Source organism: Solanum pennellii, chromosome 4 (assembly GCF_001406875.1).
Source record: "Solanum pennellii chromosome 4, SPENNV200".
NCBI classification, from domain to species: domain Eukaryota; kingdom Viridiplantae; phylum Streptophyta; class Magnoliopsida; order Solanales; family Solanaceae; genus Solanum; species Solanum pennellii.
In genome coordinates this window covers 34,980,740-34,992,525 of record NC_028640.1, presented here as the reverse complement: position 1 = coordinate 34,992,525, position 11,786 = coordinate 34,980,740, and the positions used below count along the sequence as shown (strand labels likewise).

Genomic DNA, 11,786 nt, shown 5'->3' with positions numbered 1-11,786 from the left:
TTCAAAATCTTCACTTATAAATGTACATTATGACATTTCAAACATTATAAGTTTCTCCAAATATCAAAGATACAGTACAACGCAAATTCTTACTAGCAAATTCATTTAACCAATCCTAATCAATGGGAGTTCTTTTTCTCTTAATTTTGCGTCAATTAAAACAATGCAACATAAATTAAAATGACATGTTCACTACAATATCATCTTGAATTATCTTAAGCTATCTCATTCATTATAATCTAATTTAATAAAAAGAATAAAATATGTAAAAGGTCATAAATTGTCTCTTAAGTGTATTTTAATAAATAAGTAAAAATAAGTATTTATTATCCAGTGTTGTGAATACCGAGGCGAGCCATTCTCGCTAGTCTGCACTAACACGAAGCGAGTTCAAATAGGCGACCCAAGGTGACCTGATGGCAACGAAATGGAGGTGCCATTTTTAAATTTATTTTTTAAACGATTTAACTTAATAATATTGTCAAAATTAGGGGTTTTTTTTTTCTATTTTCAAATTTTCATCAGCATAATTCATGTTCTCTCCTTGCGATTTCTTCTCCACGACTCCACCTTCAGTCGCTACTCCTCTTCGTCTTCCTCTCGAGTTTCTTCTCTTCTTCGTCTCTGCACAAGTGGCTTCCAGCCGCCAGGTATACCTCTTTTTCTTCTTCTTCTTTTCAGTTCCTCTTCTTTTTGAGTTCTCTACTTGTCTTCAACTTCAAGATCAGTATGCATTTTGTGAAGATTGTTGTTTGTTGGTCTGTAACACTGTATTGTTGAGAGGTTCAACATCTCTTGAGTTTGGAAGTATTATACAATTCAATAGTCTATGATTTCCATTTGTCCAGTCCTCTTCTTCGTTTCTCTTTCGTATTTCTTTTTGAATTTTGAGATACAATAGCTATTGCTCCATTTTTTCATTTCTTCTCCTCCTTCCCTCTATTTTTTCCCTGTTCACTACTAGCTTACTGCCATTACTAATTATTTTTTAAAAAAAATTAATTCTTCGATAATTATTTAATCATTTGTCCATAAACAGTGAATTGACTGAATTCAATGGAGGATGCTAGCAGAGAGAGGGACATTGGGTGGAATTATGGTACTCAAGGAGAAACGAAAGATTCGGTTAATTGTAAATTTTGTTGGAGTACATTTAATGGTGGAATAAGTCGACACAAGCAACTTTTAGTGGGTTATTTTAAGAATGTTAAACAATGTACCTCTTGTCCGTCAGAGAATAGAGAAGAAGTAAGAGCTTATATGCAAAATAAAATCGCCAATAATCTCAAATTTTAAGTGAGGCAGTCGAAAGAACATATTGATAGTGATGATCTTTACAAAATGGATGAATAAGCGGAAATGATGCATTCCTCCAAACTCAAAAGATATTTTCTAGTGGAGGTGCATCATCCACCGAACGGAATGTGACGAAAGGCCCTATGAATCTCTATTTTTTGCAGAAATCAACACAAAAAGGAGGCTTTGAAAAAGGAGGAGGAATTGATAAAAACAAAAAAAATTCTAAGAGAGTGTGTGGTAAGTGCTTTCGCAATTTGAATGTATGATGTGGGCTCCCTTTTAATTGTGTTAATCACAAATCATTTGATAAATTTATTGAAACAGTAGGACAACATGGCCCCATAATGAAGGCTTCTACATTCTATGAAGTTAGAGTTACTCACCTAAAATAAAAGGGTGAAGAAATTAGAAAAAATTATTCATGAGCATAAAGTGTAATGAACAAAGTTTGGATGTTCCACTATGATGGACACACGAAATGGTAAAATGATCATCAATATTTTGGTGAATTCTCCAATCGATAGTGTATTTCTTGGTTCAGTTGATGCTAGCAATGAATCTATTGATTCCACCAAAATGTACAAGTTGTACAAATTGTCACCGATAATGCTAGTGAGAATGCTAAAGAGGGAAGTGTGATGATGGGTGCGTCCCACACATTTATTGGACTCCATGTGCCTCTCATTGCATTAACTTGATGTTTGGTTACATATTCAAGGTTAAGTCATATGCTTACGGTAATATCACTCTCCTATCTATTAACTTTCTTTATAGTCAATATTTAATACTCATTAGCTACTAATTAATATAATATAATCTTTCTGTAACAGTTTTTTAGAAGTCCATCAAAATCCATTCTTACATTAGTCAAAGACCATTGTTGTTAAACTTGATGAGAAAGTCCACCAAGGAACGAAATTTAGTGAAACCGGTCAAGCGACAGTTGCAACGGTCTTCTTATCTTTGAGAGATATGTGAATACAAAGAAAAAATTTGAGAACTTTAGTCCTCTTAACTGAATGGACTTCAAGTAAATTTGCAAAGGAAACTTGGAGGAAAAAAGTTGTCAATCTTATTATTTCTGTCTACTTTTGGAATGACATTGTTCGAGCACTTACAGTTTGTGGTCATTTGACAAAAGTTCTTCGTTGGTGGATGGGGAGAAAAAACCATCAATGCGTTATATTCATGAAACAATAGATAGAGCCAATGAAACTATCGCACGGGGGTTTCGTGGAGTTAAGAAGCAACATGAGAAAGTGTTTGAAATTATTGATGCAAGGTGGTCTGACCAACTCCATCGGCCTTTGCATGTTGCAGGCCTTATTTTGAACTCATGATTATATTATAAAGCTCAAGAAGATGGAACTATATTACAGCCTTTGTGGACTGAGTATTATGCATGTGTAGAGAAGATGATCCGTGATACAACAATACAAAATTTACTAGTAGCTAAACTTTTTAGGTACAAAATGACGGAAGGACTATTTGGTTGTGGTCCGGCCAAAAGAGATAGAGACACAAGATCACTGGTTAAGTGAGTTGATTTAGATCTTACTTAAATTATTTGACTTATTTATACTCTTTAACCTTTAAATTAATTTTATTATAGTTAAATGGTGGTCACTATTTGGTAGTGAAACCAAACTTGCAAAAGTTTGCTAAGAAAGTATTAAACTAGCTTGTAGCTCATCCGGATGTGCGTGAAATTGGAGTGTGTTTGAACAAGTAAGTGTAAAATTATATCATAATTTTCATATTATATTATTTAATAGCAATAACTTATGCCCAGATTCATTCCAAAAAGAGGAATAGGCTTGCACTATCGCGTCTCGATGATCTAGTGTACATTAAGTATAACAGAACATTGAAACGCCGTTATGATGATCGTGATCTCATTGATCCCATTCGCTTGGATAACATTAATGATTCAAATGAATGGTTAGTTAAACGCCCCAATGATGAAGATAATGAACTAGTATATGAGGATGATGATCTTACTTAGGATAGTGTTGCTACGACAATGGAGCGGATGAGAGTATCTATCATCTTAGGGGACTTTCTTCAAGATCAAGAGCACTTGACAAGGGCAAAGGAGTAGAAACTACTTCTACAAGTTCAACTTCAAGTAGGACTGGACACGAGTTGATGAAGAATACGAGGAGGAAGAAGATGAAGAGCAATAAAATGATGTAGAGGATGTTGATCTTCAAGAGTTGGATAGTTTTGAAGAAGAATGAACTTTTAAAGTTTAAGTATTTTATTTTGAGTTATTTGGTCTTTAAAGTTTTAGACTTTTTAATGTCTACTATTAGTTTTTGAATTGAATATTTGCTAATTTATGTTATTGCTATTGAGATTTCTGAATATCTATATATGCAATTAAATATTTTTAATTTTTTATATTAATTGGCGCCTTTATTCAAAAAGGAAAGTGCCTCGCCGCTTGGCAATGCAGAGCCTTATCGCCTTTTGTCGCCTCTCGTCGTCCAAAACATTGGTATTATCAATACAGTTAACCAACAAAATGAATGAAGAAATATGTGTGAATGTTCTCAGACATTTTTTCCCACATTAATTTTTTTAAAAAATTGTGTCTATCTATGCATGATAAAAAAAATATAAAAATTATCACATATCAATATCATAAAAAATTATTTATCATTAAATTCAAAAATTAAAAGGAGAGGAAAATACCCTTCTTAAAGCCAAATGGAAATAACCACAAATAATCAACTAAATTTTTATAAAACAAAATAACATTTTAAAATAATAAAAATTATTAATTTTAAATAGATAACTTTTGAATTTTAATTAAAATATAAAATGTATAGAACAGTGTAATAGTGGTGGAAGTCTTTGCAAAATTCAAACTTTATTTAAGTGAAAGTTATACATATTTCGATAAAAATGACAAGATCCTATTATATGACTCTAATAAAATTTATGTCAAACTTTTTATGTTCATTTTTTTACTTAATTCTGAACTATTTATTACTCACTCTAGTTTAATTTAGGAAAAATTGTATATAATAGCAAATTAATAACCTAAAATAAATGGAGTAGCTATGGTTTGATTTAATTGTGCTCCATAGAAAACGTTTGCAAAAAATTGTCAGGTGCCTCTCTCTCTAATATCTCGCTCGCCACTCTCCTTTAATCTCGCGCTCACTTCCTCACTTTTATACAAACACAGGTGTATAAAAATTATTTCTAATTGTATAAAACAGAGAAAACTATATAAATACATATATTTTTGTTCCCTTATCTCCCCTCTTCCAGATCTTGCTCGTCACTCTCGCCTTTCTCACTTATACAAACAGAAGCGAAATGTATAAATTGTGTTTCTGTTTGTATAAAGCGTGAGAAAATTGTATATACAGATGCAAGTACATATATTTTCGTCCTATGCACTTATAATTATCCAATAAAAATACTCTCCTGCCCAGTTTCTTTTGTCTTTCTCGTTTTATACAATTTTCAAATTGTATCTAATTTCTCTCTTCCTCGTTCTATACAATTCGATTCAATTGTATATTCCTTGTCAAGTCTCTTTTATCTTTCTCTTTCTTATTTTATACAAATTCAAATTGTATATAATCGTTCTACACACTTATAATAATACAATTCATTTTATACACTTTATTTTTATACAGTTCTCTGCCCAAGTGTCTTTCTCTTTCTTGTTTTATACACTTCGTTTTATACAATTTGCTTCAACTGTATATGTATAGCGAATTATACAGTTTATATGTTTGCTATGGAGCGCAATTATACAAACTTTGTTATAGCATACAAATATGAATTTTTTATTTGTTATATGTGAAAGTTGCCCTTTAATTTATCTATTATAATTTTAGCCGGATTTAAAACATCAAATATTTTTTTTTACTTTTTTCGATGTTGAATAGAATATATGTAAAGTGTATCAAAATATCTTTTAATACACATTTCTTGTGAAAATTTAGAATTAAAAACTTGCCAACGTATGATATGTTTTATTAATCAATGTAAAATAATAAACATATTAATATTATTTTTATGTAAATTTCTACACAATATATTATAAAACTAAAAGCTTAATATACCTGATCAATTATAGAGATAATATTGTGTATTGCTAATACTTTAATATTCTCTAATAAATAAGTTAATAATTTGTATGATTATTTTTAAATATGCCTTACAAAATTCATATTAAATCTAATTAGTTAATTTTAATTAAAAAATATTATAACATTTTAAATATCAATGCAATACACGGAGATATATACTAGTTAGTACATAGATATGCTCTTTAACTTGATCTCATTTCACATTTATACCCTCCAAATTTGAGTGTGCACAAGTAGACGTACACTTAAACTTGTATAAAGTTGAACTATAGACACATGAGTCCTATGTGGCCTAATACACATGACACCATGTAGGACGCAAATTGCCATGTAGGATGCACGTAGGACGCGTGTGTCTATTTATTTAATTTTATACAAGTTTTAGTGACTACTTGTACATTTTCAAAGTTGGAGGGCATGATAAAAAAGAGGTAAAGTTAAAGAACATTTGTGTAATATGCCTAATTAGTACAGTAAAATCTCTATAAATGAATATAGGTGAGACCATGGAATTTTATTATTTTATAGAGATATTATTTAATTGATAAATTGATATTTATTTATTTAAAGAACAATTTGAGATTTGATAAAGGTTAATTTTGATTATATTAAAATGCTTTGTATCTTACTAATTTATATATCATATTTATTGATTTTAAATTAAAAAATATCAGACATACAGTACAACGAATACATCAAAATCATTGTATCGTACTAATTACAACCTTGTAATGTTATGATACTAAGAGCTTTCAAGATGTATTATCAAATAAATTTTATTCTAGGTTATTAGAAGGTTATGAAGTGGGACAAACTTATCCAACAAAGATCGATGTTTTGGATGCTATCAATTTGCAATCTCTGTTTGGACAAAAAATGTTCTGCAAGAGACTATATCAAATTATTTTCAACATTGTAAAATTCGTTCTGGGGATGCAATCTCAGAGAATTTGAATGAACATACATGTGAAAACGTCATTCATGAACTTGATGTCATGATTAATGATCTCGATTATAAAAAATGAATATCAATATCCTGTTGGATTATCCTGGTGAAAGTGATACATGTTAAAAAGTCCGGAACTTGGAAGAAATTATAGATACCATTGGAAAAAGTAATGTTGATTATGAAGTTGAAGATGTAACTATACATTTGGAATCAGTTACGCGCAACGAAACACTTATCGCATCTAGAACTTTTCACAATTTTATTGTACAATTCGAAAAGACAACATTGATGCTGTTGAATCAATAAGAAAAGTTAGAGATGAACTTCAACTAGATTTAAATTTTAAGAAAAATAAAATATAATAGAATCATATTTCACTAAATTATTTTTGATATATCATATTAATGGAACAATATATTTATATAGGGGTCATCTGAATATATATTATTTTATTATGTTATTAAAATTTATAATTCTTTTCATTGATTCAAATTGAAAGGGAAGGAAAATATTATTTTAGAGAAATTATTAATTTATCGAGTATTAATTTAGAGAAAAGTTTTTATGAGTTGGTTGGTCGACATGGATGGGTAGGTAATTTTCTCGCTCGTGGTTCATATTTGCGCTGTCCATCGCAGACAATTACTTCCCGCTAATGTACTCTATGATTCTATTTTTTGTATGTGTCTATATACTATACTATATTTTTTAATTAGCCCATTTCTTTTTTTTATAATGTAATGTAAAGCAGCCATCTCTGAAAATCTCATCAATATCACAACTATAAATATAGTGAGTTGAATCCCAATATTCTTACAAGTTCCATACAGATTCAGCTTTTTAACGGTTAAGATCTCAGCTTTTTTGCTTCTTTTTTTTTGGTTTGAATTTTTTTGTTAATTATGAGTTTTTGGATCTAAACAGAGAAAATGGCCCGCAAGAAGATCAGAGAATATGATTCGAAAAGATTGTTGAAAGAACACTTTAAGAGGCTTGCTGGTTATGATTTGTCCATCAAATCTGCCCAGGTAACTCAAATCAATGAATGACCTTGTGATTCAATCAACATTACCCCTCACCTAAAACCCTCTTTTCTTTTATGTTCTGGTAGCTGAATGCTGGGCAGTTTTAGGTTGCTTTTGTTAAAATTAGGCCAACTGTATTCGATGAAATGTAGGATGGAAAATTGAAATTATTCGAGTTGTTGTAAGTCTGGAGCATTCATCATATATTGCTCATTCTAGTAAAACAGATCTGGTTGATTGTTGATTGATTACCTACTAAACTCAAGAATAGTAGGTAATGGGTCTTGCTTAATCACTGCATATGAATCAGTAAGTACAGTGGCGGGAGCCACATGTTTTTGAGGGGATTTCATCGGAAAATTTGATATAAGTATTCTTTTTATGTATATATATTATACATATTGACATCCCAAGGCTTGTTCATGAACTTAGACTCCTTAATAAAAGTTCTACCTCCTTTATTGAATTCGAGTGTGTATCTTCTTGAAGTCATTCATTTTTTCTAGTATTAAGCGCTTCAAAAAGGCGAGCTAAATGAGTTTATTCTGTGGTCCAGACGCCAGGCTTAGATTCATTTGGAGGTTGAAGGACTAGAGAAAACAATCTCTCATGTTACTTGTGACAATTATAGATTGCATTAGATGATTTATTTGAAAGAATGCGGAAATTTATTCCTGTGTGCAATATGATGATGGTATTTTTCCTTTTGATGTCTTAGATTACAGATTCAACTGATTTGAATGAGCTTGTAGAGAAAGAGCCATGGGTTTCTTCAAAAAAATTGGCGGTAAAGCCTGATATGTTATTTGGGAAGCGTGGAAAAAGCGGGCTAGTTGCCTTGAATCTTGATCTGGCTCAAGTTGCTCTTTTTGTGAAGGAACGGTTAGGCAAAGAGGTGATTGAAAATATCATTTCTGTTATAAAGAGAACACAATAAATACTTTATCCAGAAACACACAATTTATACCATTAATATGTATTTTCACATTAACAGGTTGAGATGAGTGGATGCAAAGGGCCCATCACAACCTTTATTGTTGAGCCATTTGTACCCCACAATGAGGAGTTTTACCTAAATATTGTTTCAGACAGACTTGGTTGTATTGTTAGCTTTTCTGAATGTGGAGGAATAGATATTGAAGAGAACTGGGACAAGGTGCTTGAAATGTGCCTATATTTTGTTACAAGTCAACAGAAAAAATGTTATTTTTTGATATGTTCAGTATTTTATGCATGTCTATTGATTCGACATGCGATCGTGTTAAATCCAGGTTAAGACAATCTTTGTGCCAACAGGGACATCTTTTACATCAGAGATTTGTGCACCACTTGCTGCTACTCTACCACTGGAGGTAAATGTTTGAGAAAGCCACAAATTATGAAAATTTGATCCTTGCAACCCATATTTTAAAATTCATTGTCAAAATGGAGCATTGATTAATGATTTTCTTCTTCAAAAAGAAAAAGGCAAAAGGGAAAATAAGAAAATGTTGTATAGACCGAGTTTATATGTCATATTAGTTTCTGCAATGTAATCTGAAACCACTGAAATCGATGTGAAATTCACTTGTGTTGTACAGATTAAAGGTGTAATTGAGGAGTTCCTCAAAGTGGTTTATACTTTGTTTCAAGGTATGTTGTATACCCAAGTTTCATTATCACATCATTAATAGCCATGGATTTGCCTGAGCCTTTGAATATTCTTTCTATCAGATCTGGACTTTACTTTCCTGGAGATGAATCCTTTCACATTGGTCGAAGGAAAGCCTTATCCACTGGATATGAGGGGAGAGCTTGATGACACTGCTACTTTTAAGAACTTCAAAAAGTAATCTCTTGGAACACTGGCATTTAGCCGTCTACTGCTTTCCAGATATATTTGAGTATTGTATGCATGCATCATCAGTATAACAATATATCTTTTGTTCTGCAGGTGGGGAAATGTTGAATTTCCATTGCCATTTGGAAGAGTGATGAGTGCTACGGAGAGCTTTATTCATGGGCTGGATGAAAAGGTATTTCTTGACACTTTGGCATTTAATTAATAAAAGCATGAAGGACGAAAGACTTGGAATTGCCAATCCTCTCCCACTCCCCGGAAGTAAAAAATGTATCTACCCGGTCTTAATAGTCCCTCTTTTGGGAATTGTAAGAGATGAACAACGAAACAAACAGCTGTTGTTGAATCTTCCATCAAAACGTTTAGAAAACCTTTTCAAGTAATACAAATTCAAGAAGAGGAGAAAGCTGATTCTTTTAATGTAGATGTGTACTGCATGTTTCTTGGGCATGAAATATTGAGCATTACAGTGCGCTACAAAGTGTTCCTCGTCTAAACTGAGTCAGTTGAGGTAGCAGATGGTTCTATGAACAATTGTTAACATGTTTAAAGTGTTCAATTCATTGTTCTATTTCAGACAAGTGCATCTTTGAAGTTCACAGTCTTGAACCCCAAGGGGCGAATTTGGACGATGGTTGCTGGTGGAGGTGCCAGTGTCATCTATGCAGATACTGTATGTTTCTTTCCTTTGCAAAACTTAAGCCCAATGTAGCTGGTTACTTTGACTATCCTTCTGTTGCTGCATTCTTTTAATTGCCATGTTGGGTTACCTTCAGGTCGGTGATCTTGGATATGCTTCTGAGCTCGGTAATTATGCCGAATATAGCGGTGCTCCAAATGAAGAAGAGGTCTTGCAGTACGCGAGAGTTGTAATTGATGTAAGCATAAAGTATTTGGTTAACGTAATAGGATATACCATCATAGTGACCATGTTATGGCATTTTCTTGGTTTATTTGTTTAGAGAATGAAAAGAATATTTTTATTAGGAGAAAGATACTCATTTCATTGCCAATTATGCAGTGTGCAACCGCAGATCCTGATGGCCGTAAGAGAGCCCTTGTGATAGGTGGGGGAATAGCCAACTTTACTGATGTTGCTGCTACATTTAGTGGTATAATTCGAGCTCTGAAGGAGAAGGTACGAAACCATCACAAATCATAGCCATCTTCAATATGACTTGTAGTAACTTGGGTACTTCCAACTCGGCGTTGTTGTAACAGGAATCTAAACTTAAAGCTGCAAGAATGCACATATATGTTAGAAGAGGTGGTCCAAACTACCAAAAGGGTCTTGCAAAAATGCGGTCTCTTGGGGAGGAAATTGGCATCCCAATTGAGGTATGAATCGGTATCCAATTATAACTAGTCTAAAACCATATATTCTTTTTCAATAGCATCAAGCAATTTCGACATCACAACTTAAGCATCATTTTAATCTTTTTCCTGTCTGTTAATTTATTGTTGTAGGTATATGGACCTGAGGAAACCATGACTGGTATCTGCAAACAGGCTATTGAGTGCATCACTGCAGCTGCATAAAGCAACCAACTCTGCTAAATTGTTTTGGTTTTCTTTTTAGCTTTGTGTTATCATAATGATGTTGTTTGTGTCTGATATAAAAAAGAGTGCTTTGTAATTTAGCCATATTACATTCGCAAATGGGCTCTAATAATAATATCTACATATTCATCTTCTGAAAGTATTTTGTGGCATATTACATTATATTATATCTATCTACATCCCACCATCCATAATTACGTTAGCGCTCAAGGCAATTTATAAATTTTCTTTTTTATCAGTTTTACTAGTTTCTGTACACATGCGTTGCACATGTGTCCCATGAAAATGTTTATTCGATTAATATATTTTCAACTAAAACATGTATGTAATACTAATAATAATAAAATGTCATACTTATAATAAATCGTTGTAAATAGGGGATGTATTTTAATGTTAGAAAAAAAATACAATAATCACATCATTCTTAAGGCTTTAATCATAACAATATAGTTAAAAAAGAAATACAAAATTGAACGTGGAAGCGGAATTAAGAAGAAGAGAGAGTTGCTTGGAAGGACTTGTTTTATTATGAGGGGAAACCCTCATTTTATACAAGAAAAAACATACTATTTTGGCCAAGTGGCCAACACTACTTTACACATGACCTTTTTTATTTCGGCCGACACAAGAAAACAAAAAACTTTTTACATATGGCCGACATACTACGATTCATAACTTTACATTCATGAGTAGCTAAATTGTTTTATTCCTAATAATCTCTTGTTGATTATAATTGTTTATCATGTTTTAATAATGATTTAATAATCATCTCGTCTGGTCACTACTACGGTTTTCTTCTTTGATCGGTTACCCTAACAGCGCCTCAACTCTGTTTACTCCCCTAATCGGGCTTCTTGCCTAACGGTTTCAACTTTAGGATGGCATAGTCTGGGCATACTTCGTCTACTGCAAATTCTTCTTTATTCATTATGATTCATGTTGTAACTTATATCATGTTGTAATTTATATTCTAGGCAATTTATTTGTATTTCTAGCAT

At 32.1% G+C, this 11,786-nt stretch overlaps 1 protein-coding gene across 2 annotated transcripts; it reads left to right on the top strand.

Annotated features, from left to right (window-relative positions):
- Positions 1-7,003: 7,003 nt before the first annotated feature.
- Positions 7,004-10,930, top strand: LOC107018342 (ATP-citrate synthase alpha chain protein 2-like). Of its 2 annotated transcripts, none has more exons than XM_015218805.2 (13): positions 7,004-7,155; positions 7,288-7,391; positions 8,107-8,283; positions 8,383-8,544; positions 8,660-8,740; positions 8,969-9,020; positions 9,102-9,216; positions 9,322-9,403; positions 9,806-9,901; positions 10,005-10,106; positions 10,250-10,366; positions 10,450-10,566; positions 10,696-10,915. In XM_015218805.2, exons 2-13 carry the CDS (start codon positions 7,293-7,295, stop codon positions 10,765-10,767), a joined length of 1,272 nt encoding a protein of 423 aa, XP_015074291.1. In that variant the 5' UTR covers positions 7,004-7,155; positions 7,288-7,292; the 3' UTR covers positions 10,768-10,915. The 2 variants fall into 2 exon arrangements, with proteins under 2 accessions (XP_015074291.1, XP_015074290.1); XM_015218804.2 differs by having other exon boundaries at positions 7,035-7,209; positions 10,696-10,930.
- Positions 10,931-11,786: the final 856 nt, after the last annotated feature.

Bases quoted from the DNA above. Each gene is read 5' to 3' on its own strand.
- LOC107018342 (XM_015218804.2), top strand. From the start codon at position 7,293: ATGGCCCGCAAGAAGATCAGAGAATATGATTCGAAAAGATTGTTGAAA. The intron at 8,284-8,382 runs GTGATTGAAAAT...TCACATTAACAG, and splicing joins AGGAACGGTTAGGCAAAGAG to GTTGAGATGAGTGGATGCAA. The intron at 10,107-10,249 runs GTAAGCATAAAG...CCAATTATGCAG, and splicing joins ACGCGAGAGTTGTAATTGAT to TGTGCAACCGCAGATCCTGA.